Raw genomic sequence first — 21337 nt, 5'->3', positions numbered from 1 at the left:
ACTAAAATAACCTAGTACATGTAATCTTTCTTTTAACATGCGAACAGAGATTTTCACACAATATCTATCGCAAGTTGAACCGATAAATCATATTAAGCACTCGATATCTAAAATTGGTTCTCTGTTTTCTTTTCATTTTTCCCCAAGAACAATCAAATAAAACAATTGTATTCTATCTGATTCAATGGTAATTCATTGATCTTCCATGCCCATGCTCTACCATTTTTTTTCTGGGCATTGAATGGAACTGCCCTCAAATGATTTAATAAAACTTGATCATCTTATGGATTCAAGAGGAATGGTCACATGTAGAAAAAATAACCTATTCACGATCATCTTTTTTCCTTTTTTTTTCTTTCATTTTTTCTTTGTTCCCTGGCTCTCTACAACAGGATTATACTAAATAAAGAGAAGTTTGGTGACCAAGTCGAGGATTCCCAAGGCATACCTGTGTTCTCTCCCTCGATGAACCTGAAAGCTAAGGATTTTTCCATTCCAATACAACAAATCTCATTTGAGTCAGGAAATTTTTATAAGGGGGGTCAAAACCTAAATGAAGTATAAATGGATCCATAGGGGAGCCAACCGCTGAGGCAGAGAGTGGGGGGAGGGAAAAATTTACATAGGAACCCGCCCCTACACTTAAGGATTCCTTTCGTATGGAGTTTGGGTTTGTCTCCTCTGATTTCCTTCTCAACCCTTCACAACGAAGCTCCTTAAATTCGTCTCCGGAACTCAATGATAGAGAACAACCACCACAACATTCCCTTTGCCATTTTATTGGTGGTTGGCCCAAGAAATGCTTTGATTGTTCTGGTATTGGGCTGGCTTAAGGTAGAAGAAATCTAATCAGATCGGTCACAACTCTCTATTTCAATCCCTGTGACTTTCTTAGAGTTCTCGTTATCCTCATCTTCACCCACCCATGAGAAACTCACTCTATCGCGTGGAAATCACTGTTTGCATTTTACTTCAAGGAAGAGAAAGCTTGTGTACCGAGTTAGTTTAGTAAAAATGTATATAAACTAATTTATGATAGGTAAAATGTATATAAATTAATTTTAGTCTAACATTTTTTGTCCGGATTAATAATGGAAGGAAAGTTTTTGTCGAACTTTTTAAAAATTTAGAAGAGGTTTTTGTATTTTACCCTTATTTTATTATAAAGAGGTAACTGAAAAATTTATGATTCCATGCATGCTTGACCCTAAGAGACAAAAGTCACAAAACCTTGTTTTCTTCTCATTTCACATGAAACAAACGCAACAGTTGCGGGCGATGTAAAAATGTGAAAAAATAATGAATAACGTTTTTACCATAAAAATGTACAGGAAACTATTTTTCACCGTTGCACGCGATGGTGATAATTGACTTAGGGCAATTTTATCTTTTATGTGATTAATTGACTTAGGGTAAAATAGACATTTTATTCTTTTTATAACGATTTAACGAAGGCGGTAAGGGTCTAGAGATAGTTAAACAGAAGGGTATAACTAGTAAATTAGCTAAACCATAAGGATGGCTTAAGAAAATTTCCCAAAATATAATCATCGATGATGGGGACGGGGGGAGCCATTCGGCTTCGCTGCTGCTACTGTCGCCGCTGACAACTGAAAGGCCTCTCATCCTTGCGATCCTCCTCTCTCAAGCTCTGATATTACAGTGATGGCGTTCTTGAACAAAACCACTATGTTTTCACGCTTTCAGTCAAATATTGAGGTGTTTTCTTGTCTTTCTTTATTGAACCATTATTTTTCAAGATTATGCACACACGCAGTCTCTCTCTCTCTCTCTAATTGATTTTATATGTCTGTATCGAGCAGAAGACGGAGAATCAATTTGCTTTTGCACGCCGTTCTATGCACATAGAACCAGGAGCTCGCGAGAAAGCTGTGAGTATTTCTCATCTCTTCTCTCCCTTTTTGTTTTCCAATTTAACTCAGTTAGTTATTTGATTGATTTGATCGGCTTGCTCTGGTTTTCATTCTCTATTTTAAAATTTAAATGACTTTTATCTGACGCATTCAGGATATTGGACCATGTTGCTGCCAACTATATATTGGTTTTCGTTGTATTGGTGTGATCATGACTATTATCGTGGCGTATGAAACCGTAAAACTTAGCAGTAATAGACCATAAATCACGAACATTAAATGGAAATCCCTTCTTACAAGAAACAAAACAAAATTTTCTTATAGGAGGCACTGGAAAATCGCTTGGAAGACGATGGTTCCGTTTCTGAGTTCCTTTTCGTTATATCAAAAGTATTTATCCCGAACCAATTCTGCAGGAGGTCTAATTAGCTTTTTTACTTTGCTTGGTAAAATGATCTGTTGTAAATAGATTGGCGTCAGCTTGAAGAAACGCTAGTGCGACACTTTTTACAGATCTCCAACTTGTGCTATCATTTTTTTTTCTCAAAGCTCTCTTATTCACTATCACTGCTTTGTATTTCAAATATGTCTGTTAAAGCAATATGGTTTTATATCTATCGTGTCATTTTTTTCAAGTCTTCATAATAACCATTCTTTCCAAAACGGGGGAAAAAGTTCTGTTTGATGCATCACATTTTTGCTTAGGCTCAGTTTGGAAGGAGTACAAATGCAAATATGTAGAGTACAAAACCTTATATTTTATATTATGTTGTATGCATTTGCACTGTACACTTTGTATCTGTACTCTTTCCAAACTGAGCCTTAAGAATTTAATCATTGATGACACTGATGATGCCACCATTTCTTATCTAGTGATTGGTTGATAGTGGCGATGTTGCTGTTTATTTATTTAATTTTGTTATTATATTGTATGTGATTTAATTAATGTGTTCCTCTCTACTCTAGAATTGTAAAAGGATTATGATCCAATCTATTATACTGTGTGAAATAGAAGGCACTAACTGTAAACTTGTTGTGTTAATTTATTTCTTATATTATATTAAATTCATAAAAGAATAGAGCTAAGAAATTTCTTTTATTGTAACTTTTTTCTCTCTGCTAACATCTTTGTTGGCTTAGAGAAATGCCCTGTAGAGTATCCAGAGAGACAGTTCAGTGCATCTTGGGGAGCAAGGGAATTTTTTTTTTGATAGATTGGGGAGCAAGGGAATTTCAATTCTCAAGTGGTTGCTGATATGGTTAAGTGCATCTATGTGGCAACAACATGGCAAAAACTGGTGGAGAGATATGTAAATTTTCACTTACAGTGGTTGGCCTATCTTGATGGCCATGAGATATACCTTAAAACTGTTAAAGGACCATCTGAAGGAGTTACCTTTTTTAGAAAGGGTAGTGAAAGATTGAAAGAGATTTTTCCAGAATAGCTGGCTTGGTTATTTGCCCGGGTTCATGGTCTTAGACTGATATATTACTTGTGATTTTTATTGAGTGGAAGTGGAGGGGGTTAACAGGTTATCATGGAATGAATGTGAGAGGAATCAGAGGGCATTTGCAGTTGGTCCATTACATCAGAGAAGTTACCTCCAATCTCTAATCTGATTATCTTGTTCACATGGATCCCTTTATCAATGGGGGGTTGGGAGGAGCAAATATTGGGTATATGGATGCTAGCCTTACTAGAATCATTTGCTTATTGCCACTTGGTTATAATCAAACGATTCAAACCTTTTTTTTTGGAGGGCGGTTGCCATCTTGTAAGAATTTTGTATTGTGCCTTGTTATTGGGGTTTGATGATTATATCTTTTTCCCTCCATTCCTTCCTCTTTAATAAATTATTCATGCACGTGATGCCATCTGATAGAAATTATGAATATATTATTACATTGTGGTTCCACTATACTACCGGACTAAAGTGTCTGTGCTACATTGGAGCATATGAGGAAGTTGATTGATGTAACCTAGGGTTCTTTATTTTTCCCCTCTTCTAGTATTTGTACCTTGTTCTTTCTTTTCTTTTGAAAAGGTAAAGTATGTATTGAATTAGTATGTTAAAAAGAAAAGAGGTGTGCAGTTCAGCTCCTGTACATCAAGGGATTGTACTGGCTCATACACTTAAACCATATATAGATCTATCTATACAATGAATCAAAAAAAAAAAGAAACTTATGAGGAACCTCCCTAAACTCCTTTCTAATGACCAACCAAGAATGAATCATCCCTATCACTCTGCTTAATATGGCGTCTTGAGAAGATGACCTATTTTGGAATACAACTATGTTTTCTTTTTTATCAGTAACAAAGTAACCCCTATTTTGAAATACACTTGCTGCCCCCCATTTATATATAATTACAAATTGTTTAAATGTTATGTACTACATTCACCCCCCTTGGAGGGACCAAACCCTAGTACACACTACACAGTCTCCTTCCTGCCTCTTGCCTAGTCAACATCAACTAAGCTGTTGGCTGACCTTCAAACCCAGCTGAATCTAGCTTCTAAGTCATTTTCCATCTGTTTTATCCTGCTAAGAGTATACAATTATTAACCAACTGCAAAAGGGAAACATTGTCATAGTATATTTCCTTCCTATCCTGTTGTTCTTAATAAGTTCTCTTCCATCTTGTTTTTTTTTCCTTGAACAGAAATTATTTTTCATCTTGTTACCAATCATTTTCTTTTGAGGAACCATTTTTCCATTTAACTGTCTTGAGTCTTGACCACCCCCTTTCTAGAACAACTAAATGGATTTGTAGGCAACATCTGAGATTTCTTAGTTGTCATGTACTTCTGTATTGAAAAAGGCCAATTATTTCACATTACAGCTCTTGAAAGAAGATCCTGCATTAAAGTGGTTCAAATCACATAAGAAGAGTGTTTGGAGACTCAAACGAATTGGGGATGTGCTCACTATTGTTGTCGTTGCTGGTATGCCATTTCCCTCATTATAAATTGGATTTTCTGTTTACAGGGGTTAATATCCTTTCCATATTTAATAAGTGATTATTATTATTAATTAAAAATTGATTTACTGTTAATTTTTGCAACAATCAAATAAGAAGGGGGTGAACAAAGAAAGAAAAATAGGTTTATCTGCAAGATGTACTTCTGTGATAGTCCTAGAGTTGGTTGTTGTTATAGTTTTTGTTCCTGAGGTAATTTTAAAAAATTGCCTGATGATTTTATTAACATTCCAAATTGGTTGACAAGTTAATCAAATTCAATAATGCATTTTAAGGGCAATCATAAGTGATAATATTCTAAATTGGTTAATGACCTTTTTTTATGTGTAATGTTTAAAATGATAAACTTAGTATTCAATGCATGTAGTTTTGCTTTATTATAATTCTTTGCCTTTGCTACTTGAGATTCCATACCTGCATTCAAAGCTCCTATAACCAAACATCATTTGGATTGGTTCTTGGTAAAAATGTTAACTTTTTTCATCCTTAGCATCCTTATTCTTTTGCTTGTACGAGCAAAAGTCCACAATCTGAATGGAGCCATTTCTGGTTAGCAATACATATTAAAGAATAAGAACTGTTATTTTTGGGCTTTCAAGGAAATCAACTCATTTGTGTTTTTTCTTAACAACAGAAATGAACCATTTCACAGTGTTGAAATTTTACTTAAAACTAAAAGGGATCCGTTTCATGGTATACATGGATATCCTTTGTCATTTAATTCGGTCAAATATTACTTTTATAAGAGAAGATCGTGTGGCAATTTTGCTTCTTTCTATAGGTGGAAAAATTACCACTGTGACAGAGAACTCAAAGTGTAAGGTTTGATATTGATCAAATGTTATAGCTATTCAAGTGCATTGAGCATGATTATAATTGCTATTCACAACAGACATGTTACCAGTTAGTAGTCATTTGGTTATCTCTGATTGTAATACTAACTGCATTCGTGGAACCTCATTACAACATCTTTACCTATAGAAGAAGTATGACATTGCTGCTCCAACAACTGGTACAATTCTAAATAAGAACTTAACTGGAAGGTTCAGGATTTACCCTGCAATAGTGAGAACAAGATGAATTTAATAGGTTCCTGAGCTCTTTAGCCTGCTATGGGAGAAATATATACCTAAAAGCAGCACACATAAGATGATCGGTTGTTTGGGTATCATGATCCCCACCTCCAAAATGACCCCCCCCCCCCTAAAAAAAAAAAAAAGAAAAGATAAAAATGTAAGATAACTTTTTTAGTTATTCTTCAAATTCTTCTTGATTATTTTATGCATGGTAACATTTGAAGCCTCTAGTTGGACACCCACACATCAATTACTTGGACTGGGGTAGATATAAGGATTGTCATCATCATCATCATCTAAGCTTTATCCCAACCACATGGGGTTGGCTATATGAATCCTGCTTTTTTTGGTAAGTAACTGAATATATTTCAAAAATCCAGTTGCTCAAAATAGAGCAGCAGAGCAAAAACAAATTACAAAGGAGTATAATCACCACTATAAAACAACACCCAACAACAAAGAATTACAAATTACAACCTGGGCCTGGGTAGCCCCAAACTAAAAACTCTTTCCCCACCCCTGCTCTTGCTAAGGAATCTGCCAACACATTTGCAAACCTAGGAACCCAATCGAATGAGGCATTCACTGAAATCCCACTTGTTACTGCCCCCCTCACCAACTGCCTAAATTCTCAGGGTAGGTGATCTTGTGCTTTCATCCAACATATTACAGTTTTATGGTCCCCTTCCACAACCACATCTCTCCACCCCTGCTGCTGTATTAGTTTCAAGCCTTGAGTTAACACAAGCAATTCTGCCCTTAAAGAGTTAAGCTGTCCTGCTGGGCCTGTAAAACTGATATTACCATTGTGGTCTCTCACAGCACCCCCTACTCCTGAATGTCCTGGATTCCCAAGGTAACACCCATCAAAATTGAACTTGCTTAAACCTGCTGCAGGAGGCCGGACCAGCAAAGTTAGCTGTTTGCTCACTTGGAAACCCACTACTGTTTGCCATCCCCTTAAAACTCCTTTTCCTCTGTCACCAGCACCCAATGTGCCACCCTGATTAGAGTGAGCTCTAACTTCTTCGACTGATTTGTGAATTTCCTCAAAAAGTCAGCATTCCTTTCACACCACAGTCCCACAGAATTGCACCTCTCAAGCTTTTTTTTTTTTATCAGAAACACAGAAATGATTTCATTAATAAAAAATAGGCATGAGTACAACAAGAGGTTGTGAAAAGAGAATAAAAGCACAGCTATGGAAAAGCTGACCCCACTCAGATATTACAATTGAGTTCTGTGTACCCCTTGCATAGCTAGACCATCTGCCAAGTTGTTGGCAGTTCTTCTCACCCACTTAACTCTTATAGTCAAGTGAATGTTTTAAAACGCGGGGGTGTGACATGAGGCTTTCCACTACCTAGAGGCGTGAGGCGTAGTTCAGAACGTAAGAGGTGTAAGCCTCCCAAACACAAGGAGGCGTAAGCCTCCTTAAGAGGGGGGGGGGTCAGGAGGAAGAAGAGGAAGGGGGGATCTCATTTTTTATTTATTTTTAATAAAAATCTTTTATATTAAGAAGAATAAAGGGTCATAGCACTAGTTGAAATAAATGCCACAGTCTGCTGTATCCCCCAATGTTCTTTGCTATATCTGGGGGAATGTTTGGGGGATGATGGTGGTTCATTGAAGAGTTTATTGGGATTAGTTTGAGGTAAAATATAGCAACATTACTCTCTCTCTCTCACACACACACACAGAGATAGGGTGGAATTGGATTTAAATTCCTGTTATACTGGTTGCAACTGCACCAGGAAATTGACCTAAACAATCGAATCCAGAGATGCACAGAGTTGACAATTCCAGTGCTACTAAGACAGATACACCCTAATCCAAGTACAACCTGTAAATTTGGAGGAATAGGACATCTAATTTATATGTACTTTCAGGAGCAAAAATGAGGCTTTTTGGGAAAAGTACATTATTCTTGCTTGCAAAGTTGTGTGCTTGGCATTTTCCCCCTTTCTGGTGTCTCATCATTTTTCATCTTCTTTTCAGAATATAAAAATATTAACTTATTAATCAATATTATGGGGAACTGGTCATTTATGTGCTTTATCTAGTGGTAACTGTTATGTCTACAGAATTTGGTACTCCATATCATTTTATGATGCCATACTTGTGACACATTTGAGATTTGGTTGTCTGGTTGCAATGCAAATAAATTTGCACCAATGCAAAATCATGGCAGTGCAAATGATTTGAATGTAAATTCTGACCTATTTTTGTTTCAAATTTTAGCTTATTTTGTTTGATTACAGTACAAATGAAGTAAATTAAGACATGAAGCAGAATAAGGTAAAATCTAAAACAAAATTAAACAAGAATTTGCATTTTTTACATTTGCACTCCCATGCATTTATACTAGTACAAATAAATTTGTACTGCAACTAAACACAGCCTTAGGCTCAGTTTGGAAGGGTACAAATACAAATATGTAGAGTGCGAAACCTTATATTTTGTATATATTTGTACTCTTTCCAAACTAAGCCTTACTTTTCTCATCAAGCTAGGACTAGGAGCCTAAGACTAAAACTACTAGTCAGGTCATGATTTCAATGCAGAGCATGACTGTGCTTTGTGTTCACACCCAGCTAAGTGCATTCTAAATCAGAATGAAGAATTGAAGATCATACCTGCATATTTCACTGTTTAGGCAATATGGTGTGCCATGATTTTGATCCTTTATAATTATGAAATTTACATATTATCACTTATTAGCTCACTTTATTTTACTTCATTTGCAACTGTTCGTTGTTGGTGGTACATGCATTATTACATTATCACCATGGAATGAAATGCTGGAAAACATGCGATAGCTTTGTTGCCCTCCTACTCCTGAAGCACCCCCAAGTTGCTGGAAGTTAAAAAAAAAAAAAGAAATGGGGAAAAGCTTCTGAAATTATAAAAAAGAAGGGGAAAAAAGCGTGCGGATCATTCTTCTGGTTGTATAATGCAGTGCTTTTATTTGCTCCAGAAAAGAACCAAAGCTGCAAAAACTGACCTATATCGATATTTATCATTCTGAATTTCCGATGGTTGTGACGTGCTTCTGTTGACCATCAATCTACAGAACCAGAAGTATCCAATATATCAAGTCCCCCTCTCCCCCCTAAATTTCTTGATTTCGACCAATAGGTTTCTAAAGTGATTCTTATATTCCCTATTTTTTTTAGGCTGTTGTTATGAAATTTATGTGAAAGCAGTAATGCGGGAAGAAGATCGGAAACAGGCACGTGCGACAAGCGAGGGAGCATGATAAACAAGATATTCCCTTGTAAGAAATCATGTTTTCATTTTGGTAAAATCACCATCTCCTAGTGAAGGTTTTCCAGGAGTGTTATTAAGCTGTAGTTTCAAGCTGTCTGACTAAGTAGGAGCAAACTCGTTAGCTTCATTTAGTTGAATTAAACTTAGAAAGCAGTATCCTTAGAAAGTATGTTTTTGTTGACTTTGGAGTTGTGTGGAAATGTCTGAAAACAAATTTAACATAGTGTATTGATTCGCCTCAAGCGATTGATGATGAAAATGCCCTTGCGATGCGTAGAGTGGAGTTGTAGTATTGCATCCCTATTTGTGCAGTTGTGCTGAATGTTGATGGGTCATGGACTCATGGTGTAGGGATTGTATGGATTTTGTTTTCATTTTATAAAATGAAGCCAGCATTCTCTCTTTAGTGGGATTACATACCTTGCGATTGCCGGTTGGCTGCTGCTCATCAAGCCGCCAAGCCGGACTGCTCGAGGGGTTCATACTTTGACCGTCCCAACTACTAAACGTCTGCAATTTATTTATTTTTTCCTTTTTGACTGTTGACCTTTATTAAATTCTTTAATTTTTTAATACTTAGATCAGAACGCTATCATCCGTTGATCACGGATCAGTTCGCTTTCGGCGACGAAACGTGATTCACCCAATCAAGGGCTGGAAAGTGGAAACTTGGAATAGGATCACAATTTCAAAGATGGGGTGGCCCTCTTGTTTTAGTTTAGATAGAAAATGAGTCGCCTACAGGATCCGCGTGTCACCGATGACCAGCCTCTGTTGTCCTTTAACTCTGCGTTATTGTATTAATATAAAACAGTTAACAATGGTTCTAAAATTGAGTTCCGATCTGCTCCTCACGGAGCGCGCCTCACACCGATCACATGAAACGTTTAATCCGTGCATCGGGAACTTCTTTCCATAAATAAATATTTTCGAATACGGAGATGCTTCAGATTTACGGATAAACGTGCAGTGAGACCGGCGTGAGGCGCGCTCTGTGAGGAGCAGGTTTGATCATAGAATATAAAACTGTAGTTCGTATAGACGAACCAGAACATTCTGGTAGCATCCGAGTCAAACGACTGGGTCTAACCGTCTAACCTATTTTTTTGGTGGGATTCCACTCAGTCTCATCAAATGCACGACGAAAAGAATCGCAAATCTACACGAGTTGATATACGCTATTTTCATTTTACTCTGGGTTGGATGGTGACTCGGGAGAGCTGATAATGATATTCAAGTACTTCTTGCCACATTTCCCACTGTGTTTTTCTTTTTGGCTCGGTCTAGAGTTCAATAATTGGTTGATATGGCCCATTCACCTGGCTCATGACCCGATCTATGCTGGTTATTATAACGGTAGCCAGCGCTGTTTGCTCGGCATGTTTGATTCGGGTAGACTTAAATTAATTATTAAGAAACTAGCAAAAACCAATAGAGTATAAGACGCTTTGATGAAAAATCATGTGAACAGTGTATGGCATGTTATCCCAGTACCCTTATCATGACAACTCAGTCCTTTCAAATCGTGGGCCATTAATCCACGAACTAAGTGGGTGTTTGGCATTCGAGTATTTTACAAGTATTTCATTTTTGTTGATGTGTCATTCATGCTACACTAGTAATTAAATGGAATCGACAAGAAAATTGTATTTGAAAATCTTGTTTTTTCAGAAAAATGATTTTGAAATTGGGGAAAGAGGGATTTCTTGAATTGTCAAATTGAGTTTCTTGAATTACTTTGCTGATCTTGAATTGCCTTGCAGACATGGCACATTAAAATTAAAAAAAATCTACTTCTTTTCTGAGATGTTATATAGTTGTCATTATAAATTTATTATAATATTAAGTTAAATCACTTTAAATGTTCAATCGACCTACAGCTCATTTTTTTTTGTATTTAAAAAAATAAATTAAAAGATACTTATAAATCCAACCCACTTGTAAAACACTCGAGTGCCAAACACCCATTAAGTTGCATTGATCGTATTCACTACAACAATAGAAGACTGATGCTCATTGAGTAGATGTTCCGCTGACCATTTTCTCAATCCACTTGAGAAACCGGTTCGAGTCAATTGCAATCCTGAGCTCAATTGACACTTGGCGGAGATTGAACTGGCAGGGCACTTGCTGTCTTGCTGTCCACCACGCAGGTCCAGGGTGAGGAAAAACAAACAGAACTGAGAATCGAGTGGCAAAAGGTGATGAGCTGTGATCTGTGACAAAAAAAGAAAAGAATCCCCTAAACGACCCCCAGCCAAAAAAATTCTGCCGAAAGGGTAAACATAGTGCGCGTACGCCCACCTAACTAGCTTTAATGCTCTTTTTTTGTTTTCTGTCTGTCTCTCTCTCTCAAGACAATTTTCAAATCTGCTTCGGCTTTCCCTGTGATCAAATCTATGCTAAAAAGCGAAAAACAAACTCAAAATATAAAAATGAAAGCACATCTATGGTGGACCATCACATTGGAGGCTAATTAACTTTACAGACAGTCTATGCCATGCATGGTGGTTCACAGCAATGTGCTTTGGATTCTTTCCCCAGTAAAGTATTAAGAATAACAAGTATTGAGTGGCCTTCCACAACTCAAAAAACGAAAGCTTCGATGATTTTGTTCATCCACCGAAACCAGCAGTTATGAGCTGTCTTTGTATGACTTAAGCAGAGATGGTGATGTGTGGAAGCAAATTGGACCGTTCCTGTTCTACAACGTGTAAGCTTCCCCTACTGGAGTCCACGCCTTTATTGTTTCTTTTTGTTTTCTGCCGATAAAACAGCTAACGCATAATTTGCTTGTATGTAACTTCTTTCGTCACATGCTGTCTTATTTATTAACAGTGGCGGTTAGATAACAATCAAATATTTTTATATAATTCCGAATACTGCCGGTATTTCTTGAATGTCTGAGCTGGATTAAGAGAGGGAGGAGAGAGAGACCTCCTACAACACTTTCCTATTGGGTTTCTCGATTCCTTTCTTTTTATCGTTCAAAAATCCTTCAATCTGGTTGACAACCTATCTGGGTCTTTCTATCTGATTCAGAGAAGGAAAAACAGGGAGAAATGGCGACTTTTGCAGGGACAACTCAGAAATGTAAGGCTTGTGAGAAGACAGTTTACTTGGTAGAGCAGCTCACAGCTGATAACAAGGTCTATCACAAGGCTTGTTTCCGATGCCACCACTGCAAGGGTACCCTCAAGGTGTTTTAACTTTCTTCTTCTTCTTTTTCTTCCATTTATCTATTTGATTTTTATGCTTCCCTGCATATCTACTAAATTCCATTATCTATGATACTTAGTGTTGTGGTTATATATCTAAAAGCACGTAGTAGTCCCCTGTCAAGTTTTTTCCTGTTTTCCTGTTCTATTTGCTGTTATCGTCTGTGTTTCTCCTTTTATAATGATGCTGATGACCATACTTAATGGTTTCTGTTTGCAGTATGCCCATTGCTTTGTTTGTGGAGTTTCTTTTTCCTTGTCTTTATTTTTTCCTGCAATTGACTAATAAATTCTAATTTCTACAAACTCTTTTTTCCTCTTTTGTTCAAATTCATGATGTTGCTGATGATCTTTCCTTGTCTTCCCTCGTATGGACTTTTTTTTTTTATTTATTTGAAGATCAAATATTGGATTTGTTTGTTCTGTTTTATGATCTACACGTTTTCTAACTTTTCTTTTCACATCTGGAATTGGCTTTGTTTTTCCCGATGTTTTCTCTTGTTTTGGTAAGGGTTGGCTTCTCTTATGATGTATATCCTTTAGACCATTTCTTGGACATGAAGATCGATTTAAGTTTAGTACTTTCAGGATGTACCCTCCTACGCTAACTAAGGGACTTGTTGCTTTGTAATTACAGGGTTTTGATAGAGATACTAAGACATGATATTGGACGATTGGATAGGTCCCCTAAAAATCATGGTTGTCAATAGCTTCCTGTAACTTCCGATGTGTTTCTCTCTATTGCTTGATGGTATTTGTATTAAGTCAAACAATCATCATAACATACAACTTCACCAGGTATTCAATATAGGCTATAGGGACATGTTAATCCCCATAAAATTGCTTCTAGCACAAACTTCTTAAACATCTGGATGGTTTTTCTTGTCAAAATGTAGGCACAATCAGCTTGCTGAAGTGAGCAAGTTTATGCATCTGAGCTAAGCTCAGAATAAGTCTTTATGGGACTTGGAAATAAAAACTTATACATAATCTGACCATGGAACCTGGGAAGCATATTTATCGTATTTACTAATGAGTTCTCTGAATTTATTTTGATACCATGAGTAGAAGAAACAAATATTGATCAAAAGATGAGTAGAAGAAACAAGCATAAACTTGGTCAAGAAGCATCTAGCAAGCATTTGAAAGAAAATAAAGAACTAGTTTCAATTAATCATTCTAAAGCAATATTGCATGGAACCTCCTAAATAGATGAAGTGTCATTGCCAGACAAGCATCAGATTTTGGCACTCCTTGGATTCTCAAAGGACACTCCTATGCAACATATTTCTTTTTCTCTTTGCTTATTCAACATAAATGATCAGCTAATGTATACAATTAATGCCATTTTTCCTGCAAAATGTTATTAAGAAAGATAATCTTTTAAACTTTTTTATAATGTTAAAACTTAATTACATATGGACTATTTTAATAGTTTATACTTTTCTATAGATGTGTCCATGGTCCTTGCTTTTCTTTTGTCTTGGCAAGTTAGGCTCCCAGATATGTGTCAGGTTCTGATTCCCACATCTGTGTCCATGTAAAACTGTTCTAGAATTGGTTGCCTTTGTGAAATAACAGAAAAATTGAACTAGTTGCCTTGGTAGGAGCAAGTTCTGATTAATCACCACCAAAAATTCATCAAAAAAATTTTAGAATGGTGATATTTGTCTAGAATATAAAGTAGGAATATTAAGCCCTTGGTTTCCCAGTAGAGGCCAATCAACCAAAATGACTAGACGTCCTGTTTTCTGAATTTGAATAAGTATATTAAACATATTTGTTTTTGAAAAAGGTAAGGTAATGTATTATATTAAAGAACCACTTAAGGAGATTCAAAAAAGTCTATAGACAAAAAAGAACGGCAGAACTCTCTGCTGTAAATATTGCCAGTGCAGAGCTAGTCCCTAATCAAGCTAAAAGCTGAATTAATTACAATTCCACTGAGTTTTTATTGTCAAAAAGCCGAGAATTTCATTCCTTCCATGTAGCCCAGATTATTGCCAAAGGAATTACTGCCCAAGCTGATCTGCCTACTAATATTGTTTGAGAAATCTGACAGGAAGAAAAGGATTAAAATTAGTGGAACTAATTAGGATATTATGGATAATTAATTTTAAAAAGGATCACGGAGGAATAAAAATAATTGTAGTTCCCACTGTTGTCTTAAATCTGTGATTGTGTGTATTTGGCATGATAGAGCTTTGAAATATGCATTGTTTGTGTCACTAGTTCATTGCATCACTACCATGAAATAATATAATGTTATCTTCTCATTATCCATACGAGTCATCTTTGAGTTGATGGACAAATGTAACTTAAAAGACTTGGTAAGATCGTGAACCAGAACTGAAGCACATGAATCAACAAAAGCAGGAATGCCATCTGTAATTTTAAGCGGTGCACCTTAACAATTCCTTTTATTATTCAAAGCCTAAATAATTGTTTCATGATTTTTGAGTTAATTTTGGATGGTTATAGTCTTCTAAGTTGATGATATTAGCTGTTATATTTGGGTAAATTTGCAAAGTTAAATGGAAAACTCTTGATCCCCTTTCATTTGGGGGTAGCTCTCTCTGGGCTGGTATTTCTAAGTTCAGTACTCTTTTCATGAACGGGGTCCAGTTTAAAGTTGGAAAAGGGGATAGAATTAAGTTTTGGAAGGATTCCTGGTGTGAGGAAGGTCCCTTGGCTGATGCTTTTCCCCGGCTGTTCCAAATTGCAGTGAATCAAGATTCTTCAGTTGCTGATAACATTAGTACCTTTTGGGGCTCCTTTACTTGAACTCCCCTATGTAGGAGGAATTTGCTAGACTGGGAAGTGGAGGAGTATGTAGGTCTGTTGGGGCGGATTCAAAATCAGAGAATTGTCACGAGTATGGAAGATGAATGGACTTGGAAGTGGAATGCAGATGGTAGCTTCACAGTTAAATCCCTTTTCCTTAAGATGTGCAGCTCAGGTCTGGAGAACTTCCCAGATAGGCAGATTTGGAACCCCATCTGTCCCTCTAAGGTTAACTTCCTGGTTTGGACAATGGTTTTGAATAAATGTTTAACTAGGGTCAACTTGGAGAGAAGGGGTGTTCAGATTCTTGATCCCTCCTGTGTTTTATGCGGCATGGGTGCTGAATCTATAGATCATTTGTGCATTCACTGTCCGGTTTCCTTTTCAATCTGGGGACATTTCTTCAAGAAACTAGAGGTGTGTTGGGCTATGCCTAAGTCTGTGAAGGAGCTGTTTATGAGTTGGAGATTGGAGGGTCTTAGCAAGAAAGGCAGGCTTGTTTGGAATACTATTCCGCAGGCTGTTCTTTGGTCCATTTGGATGGAAAGAAACAATAGAATTTTCTGTAATCAATCAAAAAGTCCAGATGAGATTGTGCAGAAAGTGGTGGGGAAGATTTGCTCCTGGGTGTCGGTGAATGAGGAGTTTAAAAAAAGTCAGAATGTTTCTCTCCTACTTTGTACTAAATCATGGATGTTCTTGTAATCTGTTTTGGGCCCAGGAAGATCTAGTTGGCCTGAGTCTTGTTGTAATCTGCTTTTTCTCTGAATAAAATTACTTTACCTTTTTCCAAAAAAAAAAGGATCTTTACCTCATAAAGTATTAATAGAAAATTTCAAGATTTCTCAAGTTGGCTTAGTAAAATTTTGTCCAATAGCCTAACTATTACTTCATTGATTAAATTTTCTAAGTTTCTGCACTAACTTTACATTTTCTCACTACAATAAGAATCTTTTTCCTATTGGCTGTTTAGTAAGAATGAGATGCAGGATACCTTTTTCTGATAAAGATTCCTTTTTTCAATGATCTGATGATCAAGAGAGAGTACTTATTTGCAATGACTCTAGTTTTCTAGTAATGTCTGCAATCTTCTTCAATTACACTATTTCATACGAAATGAGTGTCCTTGCATTATGTTTATAGCATGCCTAGCTCTTCTGATTTTTGTGACACTCATGTAAGATGCTAGTGTCCTATGTTGTTTGATGTACTGATGATTCCCAGATTCCCAAATCCTACATCTGACACTGATGGATGGTTTATTAACATCTATTGCACTTCATCTTATATTATGTTTCAGCATTTCTGTGCAATGTGCATGTACTTTATTTGTTGTTTCTCACTTCATCTATTGGTGAATGGTGTTCTTTTTTCCAGCTTAGTAACTATTCTTCCTTTGAGGGTGTTTTGTATTGCAAACCTCACTTTGACCAACTCTTTAAGATGACTGGAAGTTTGGATAAAAGCTTTGAAGGTGACTACCAGTCGACAACTGGCTTCTGCCATATCCTTCTCCTATGCTCGTTTCTCACTAATATGAACTCTTCTTATGTTCCTTTTTCAATTTTATTCTAGGTGCTCCAAAAGTTGCCAGAACAGACAGATCTTCTGATCAGGTACTCACAATGTCAAGTTGGGAAATATTTTTCTATCCCCATGCATGCTCTATTGTGACATTACTATTTGTCATAGTAAATTTCTTTTACCATGGATAATCTACAGGGTAATGCCAACAGCAAGGTTTCGAGTTTGTTTTCTGGAACTCAAGAGAAATGTGTTGCTTGTAAGAAAACAGTCTACCCAATTGAGAAGGTACACTCCATCCTTTTTCCCTTTTTTTGGGCTAGACCATCCGGGAAAAAGTTTTATGAACTCCATGTTAAATGTTCCTTTAAACCCCAAAGATCTTCCCTATTATATCAATCCATTTGAATAGGAATGGCAACAGGGCGGGGACCATATTCCCCATCTCCGACCCCAATCCCCACCGGGGTTAAAAGTGACCCTCCATTCCCGATCCCCAATGGAGATGGGTTCTTTGTCGGGGACCCGAATCCCCAAAATTTTTAAATTAAAATGATTTAAAAAAATAGTTTTACTTAAAATAATGGAAACTTTTAAAACATAAAAAATATTTTAAATATATTTTGATATAAATAATACAAATAATGTTATATATGTATATATTAATATATTTAATCGGGGTTGGGGCGGGGAATTCACTCCCCATCCCTGCCAAGGCAATCTCCATCTCCGACCTGATGGGGTCGGGGAAGCCAGGTACCCAATGGAGATGGGGAAATTTTCTATCCCTACATTTGAACAGTTCATACAGTTGTAAAACTAAAACATTTATAGAGTTAAGAACAAATACATGCTGCCAAAACTTGTCTTCATGTGTCTTCAGTTGGCTGAGTTGTTGATGATTTCCACTTCATACCCTTGATCTCTATTCACATGCATATGGATTCAGTCTTCTCCTTTCTTCCAGTCTGAGTTTATGGGTGGTTTAGAGTTGCTCTGTGCAAGCTTAGACTGGCAAGAATGGGGGACTGATTTCTAGGAGACTATATTTTCAAGCTATGAAAAGTTTCCTCCCCTGGAGAGTTTTAATTGATATATAGTAATTGCTAACAAATCTCTCAGAAAACTTCTTCCTTAAAAATGTTTATATTTCTTGCCTCCAAGAACTCCAATCAACCTACGAGACTTTCTACACCGTAGAGGCCACATAAGTCTTACAGTTCAGAGAACAATCCATTATCTTGCTCATAAAAATCATATTGTAAAACATTTAACCTTATTGTATGTTTGAACCTGCTTATTTGCATGTGCTTTTTTGGTTAAAAGTGTAGACTCATCAATAAATTGTCTACAAAGATTTGGTTCATTTTTTAAAATGCTATTGCCTTAATAATTTTATCATCTTGGCATAATTTGTTGACTTTAGAAAGTTATGGTATCGAATTAGTGGAGGCATGGTTAGTTTCTATGGAAGTCAATTTCATTGAAGTATTGTATTAATATCAAACAGTATAAGGTCCTGTACAAAGAGAAGCTGTACAAGAAAGACCAGAATGAGCCCCCCAAAAAAGTCCACCCTCAAAAAAGAACCAGAACAAAAAACATCTCTAAAAACATCAGGCAAAGACAACCAACTCCTAAGCTCTTCCACTATAAAGTTAATTACCCCAGCCTCAGACTTGGCTTTCTGCTCAAAGACCCTATTGTTTCTTTCCAACCAGATAGCCCACATAACTGCAGAGGGAATAACAGACACTTGTTTTCCTTCTTTAGCATGCCTGGGACTCTCCACCAAGATAACAAGGAGGAGACTGACTCTAGCCAGCACTGGCTCAGATTAATTGCCATGAGAAAATGCTGCCGAACAACTGTTGTGAAATTACAATGAATGAACAGGTGATTTGACGACTCAATTTGCAAATTGCACAAAGGACAAAGCAAGTCTGGCAAGATAAAACCTCTTCTCAACAACTCCTTGGCTTCACTTAGTTTAACAATTTTTGTTGATGATCTGTCTAGGAAATCCAACACGTTCAAAATCTTGTATTAAGTAGCCATTTTTTTTGAGAAGCAATTAGATGTTGCATTTATGATTCAATAATAGCATGTACAAATAAGAACCATGTACAGTGAGAAATTATACACGTATGTCTGACTTGTCTCTTCTAGTCACCATTTGAGTACCCATCATTCACTCTATTCATAATCCATTTCCACTTTATAATTGCACAAATGTCCATCTGCAAGATAACGTCCTCATAGTGGTATCTATACTATTTATATCATGTGCAATTTATTCTACAAGCATCACTGTGGTACCCAATACGGGCATCCTAGAAACATATGCCATTTGGTATGTGGAGTATACCTGAAAAGATGTAATTCCATTCTTTACTGCCAATTGTATACACATTATTTCCTGCTGTATCTATTGGCTAGTTATTTGAGAAATTTGTTCCTGCTATTATATCCTCACCTAGGAATGGACTTCCCTTTATTCTTGAAGAATAATTGTATCATAACAAACTTGAAATGAAAACAAGGAATTATTTCAGTGTAGCATGTTTTTTTAGTAAAGAAAAGCTCTGCAGATGTGGGTGAAACATTTGACTTTGGAACCTCGGGCTCCAGTTGACCTTATCATTAATTAGTTGTCTGATCCAATGAAATATTCTTTCTCCTTTGGAGGTAAAAAAATTTCAACTCGTATTGTCTCTCAGGTAGCAGTTGATGGCACCTCATACCATAGAGCATGTTTCAAGTGCAGCCATGGGGGATGTGTGATCAGCCCATCAAACTACGTTGCTCATGAACAAAGAATCTACTGTAGGCACCACCATTCTCAGCTCTTCAAGGAGAAGGGGAACTTCAGTCAACTTGATAAGCATGAACAAATGAAGGGGTGACTGAGAACACAATCTGAGTGATGGATTCAGAATCTGCAAATTCTTCTGTTGGTGCAGTGGTTTATGTTCCCATTGTAGCCATTGGGTGTGACACTGTAAGATCGCATTCAATGTTTGGTAAACATGAGTTGGTAACAGTCATGGAAGTATATAAATTGAGGTATGGACCTAGTTTTATATTTTCAGGTCTAAGTTCAACATCGGGAGCTTCAGTTGTTATTCTTTGAGTGTGAAGGTTTGAGTGAACAATAATTATAGGAGGTTCTATTCTTATAATAAATCGTGGTAATGGAAGGTCTTGCCTACTTGGGCCTTGTGAGTTTTAATAGGATTTTGTCATCCCTGGCAGTGAGTTTTATTACTATAAATATGAAGTATAAACTTGGTACTTTTATTTTCTTCTTCCATTAACATTGATGTAATGCTGCCTGTTTTTATTGTATGTTGTCATATTAGTTGGCGGTAGCTCACGTCTTGACCCTACAGTTGGCTCATCAATGCACATTGCTCATTTCAAATTTATCTTGTATTTAAAAAAGAAAAAAGCTTTCTGATTGATCTACCAGAGACACAGGACGTGTACAGATGCTACCAATACAGATTCCAACAGTTTGTCCTCTCAAAAGTATGATCTATCAATGACAACATACAAGTACAAATATGTTTGAGATGTCCATACAGAAATCTATGAAGACTTGCACCAGCATGAACGACCTTATGAACGAAGAGTTGCCATCCTTTAACATAAAACGAAGTCCAATTCCGTAGCGTTTCTATTTGTTAATGGTAAATGGAAATGGCATCTTACCCCAAAAATAAAAATAATGGCAATGAAACCTGACCAAAACTGCAAGTGGATCAGATTTGGGATCAAATAGGATCCATTAATATTTGGACTCCTTTTGAATCTTTCTATTTCTATCGGTTTTAGATTGGATTCGGATGATATAGAAGCCTCATTCATTTTTTGGTACCTGGGCTCAAGGTTCTAAATATCGACACATCTGATATGCTGGTAGGGGTGTATCGGTCTTTTTTTCTTTTTTTTCAAACGGTTCAGGGGGGCCGGTTTAAGGCTCCTCCACCCCCGAACTGGTAAGAACCCCGATACATCCTCTGTAGGGGCATATCGGGGGTGCTCTCAATACGATACGTATCGGCCAATACGGGCCATTACTTTCAACCTTGCCTGGATTACGTGTTTATCGGGCAAGTAATTCTCGAGCAAGAGTTGTCCGAGTAAATTTCAGTGCCAGTGTGCAGTGTCATTTCCACTTACTCAGGTAAAGATGGAGGTGGAAGATGATTAAAGTTTTTGGCAGGTGGGTAAACAACTTATCCACCCTCCGAAAAATTCGCTTTATGCAGAACCCATTATAATGGTGCTTGAACGCCAGATCTTGTTGGCTGTTTGGAAAAAACAGCCTGGACTGTTTTGGGAGTCCCTCTACATGACACCTTAGCTAATTCAAATCCCCATTTGCCTTTTTAATTAAAAATGTATTGAGTGTAAATATAATTTTATCCACTCATTACGAGATGTCATTCATAACAGGCTCCCAAAACAGCTGACTGTTTTTTACAAACAGCCAGACCTAGCACAACCACTATTACTGAAACGTTTTGATTTATGTGCATATTACATTTGGGGAAATGTTAAATTCATATTTTCCTCAACGTTTGCATTTTTTGAAATTAAATA

The 21337-nt window shown here is 36.7% G+C and overlaps 2 protein-coding genes across 3 annotated transcripts; both read left to right on the top strand.

Moving 5' to 3' along the window:
* Nucleotides 1-1543: 1543 nt before the first annotated feature.
* LOC104607942 (succinate dehydrogenase subunit 7A, mitochondrial-like) lies at nucleotides 1544-9604 on the top strand. The gene is made up of 4 exons (XM_010273735.3): nucleotides 1544-1719; nucleotides 1824-1892; nucleotides 4720-4822; nucleotides 9110-9604. The coding sequence occupies exons 1-4, from the start codon at nucleotides 1666-1668 to the stop codon at nucleotides 9190-9192; spliced, it is 309 nt and encodes a 102-aa protein (XP_010272037.1). The 5' UTR covers nucleotides 1544-1665; the 3' UTR covers nucleotides 9193-9604.
* Nucleotides 9605-12061: 2457 nt separating this feature from the next.
* LOC104607941 (LIM domain-containing protein WLIM1-like) lies at nucleotides 12062-20118 on the top strand. 2 transcript variants are annotated; one of them, XM_010273734.3, is made up of 5 exons: nucleotides 12062-12403; nucleotides 16583-16679; nucleotides 16781-16821; nucleotides 16928-17017; nucleotides 19450-20118. In XM_010273734.3, exons 1-5 carry the CDS (start codon nucleotides 12266-12268, stop codon nucleotides 19633-19635), a joined length of 552 nt encoding a protein of 183 aa, XP_010272036.1. In that variant the 5' UTR covers nucleotides 12062-12265; the 3' UTR covers nucleotides 19636-20118. The 2 variants fall into 2 exon arrangements, with proteins under 2 accessions (XP_010272036.1, XP_088742500.1); XM_088886374.1 differs by lacking the exon at nucleotides 16928-17017 and having other exon boundaries at nucleotides 12082-12403.
* The last annotated feature ends 1219 nt before the right edge of the window (nucleotides 20119-21337 follow it).

This window comes from Nelumbo nucifera, chromosome 4 (genome assembly GCF_055504915.1).
Source record: "Nelumbo nucifera cultivar China Antique chromosome 4, China Antique-T2T, whole genome shotgun sequence".
NCBI classification, from domain to species: Eukaryota; Viridiplantae; Streptophyta; class Magnoliopsida; order Proteales; family Nelumbonaceae; genus Nelumbo; species Nelumbo nucifera.
This window is presented reverse-complemented; position numbering and strand designations above follow the sequence as displayed.

Excerpts from the sequence above, each read along its gene's own strand:
- LOC104607942 (XM_010273735.3), top strand. The coding sequence starts at position 1,666 with ATGGCGTTCTTGAACAAAACCACTATGTTTTCACGCTTTCAGTCAAAT. Across the intron at positions 1,720-1,823 it reads GCTTTCAGTCAAATATTGAG|AAGACGGAGAATCAATTTGC; the intron begins GTGTTTTCTTGT and ends TGTATCGAGCAG. Across the intron at positions 1,893-4,719 it reads CAGGAGCTCGCGAGAAAGCT|CTCTTGAAAGAAGATCCTGC; the intron begins GTGAGTATTTCT and ends TTCACATTACAG.
- LOC104607941 (XM_010273734.3), top strand. The coding sequence starts at position 12,266 with ATGGCGACTTTTGCAGGGACAACTCAGAAATGTAAGGCTTGTGAGAAG. Across the intron at positions 16,822-16,927 it reads CAGACAGATCTTCTGATCAG|GGTAATGCCAACAGCAAGGT; the intron begins GTACTCACAATG and ends GATAATCTACAG. Across the intron at positions 17,018-19,449 it reads CAGTCTACCCAATTGAGAAG|GTAGCAGTTGATGGCACCTC; the intron begins GTACACTCCATC and ends ATTGTCTCTCAG.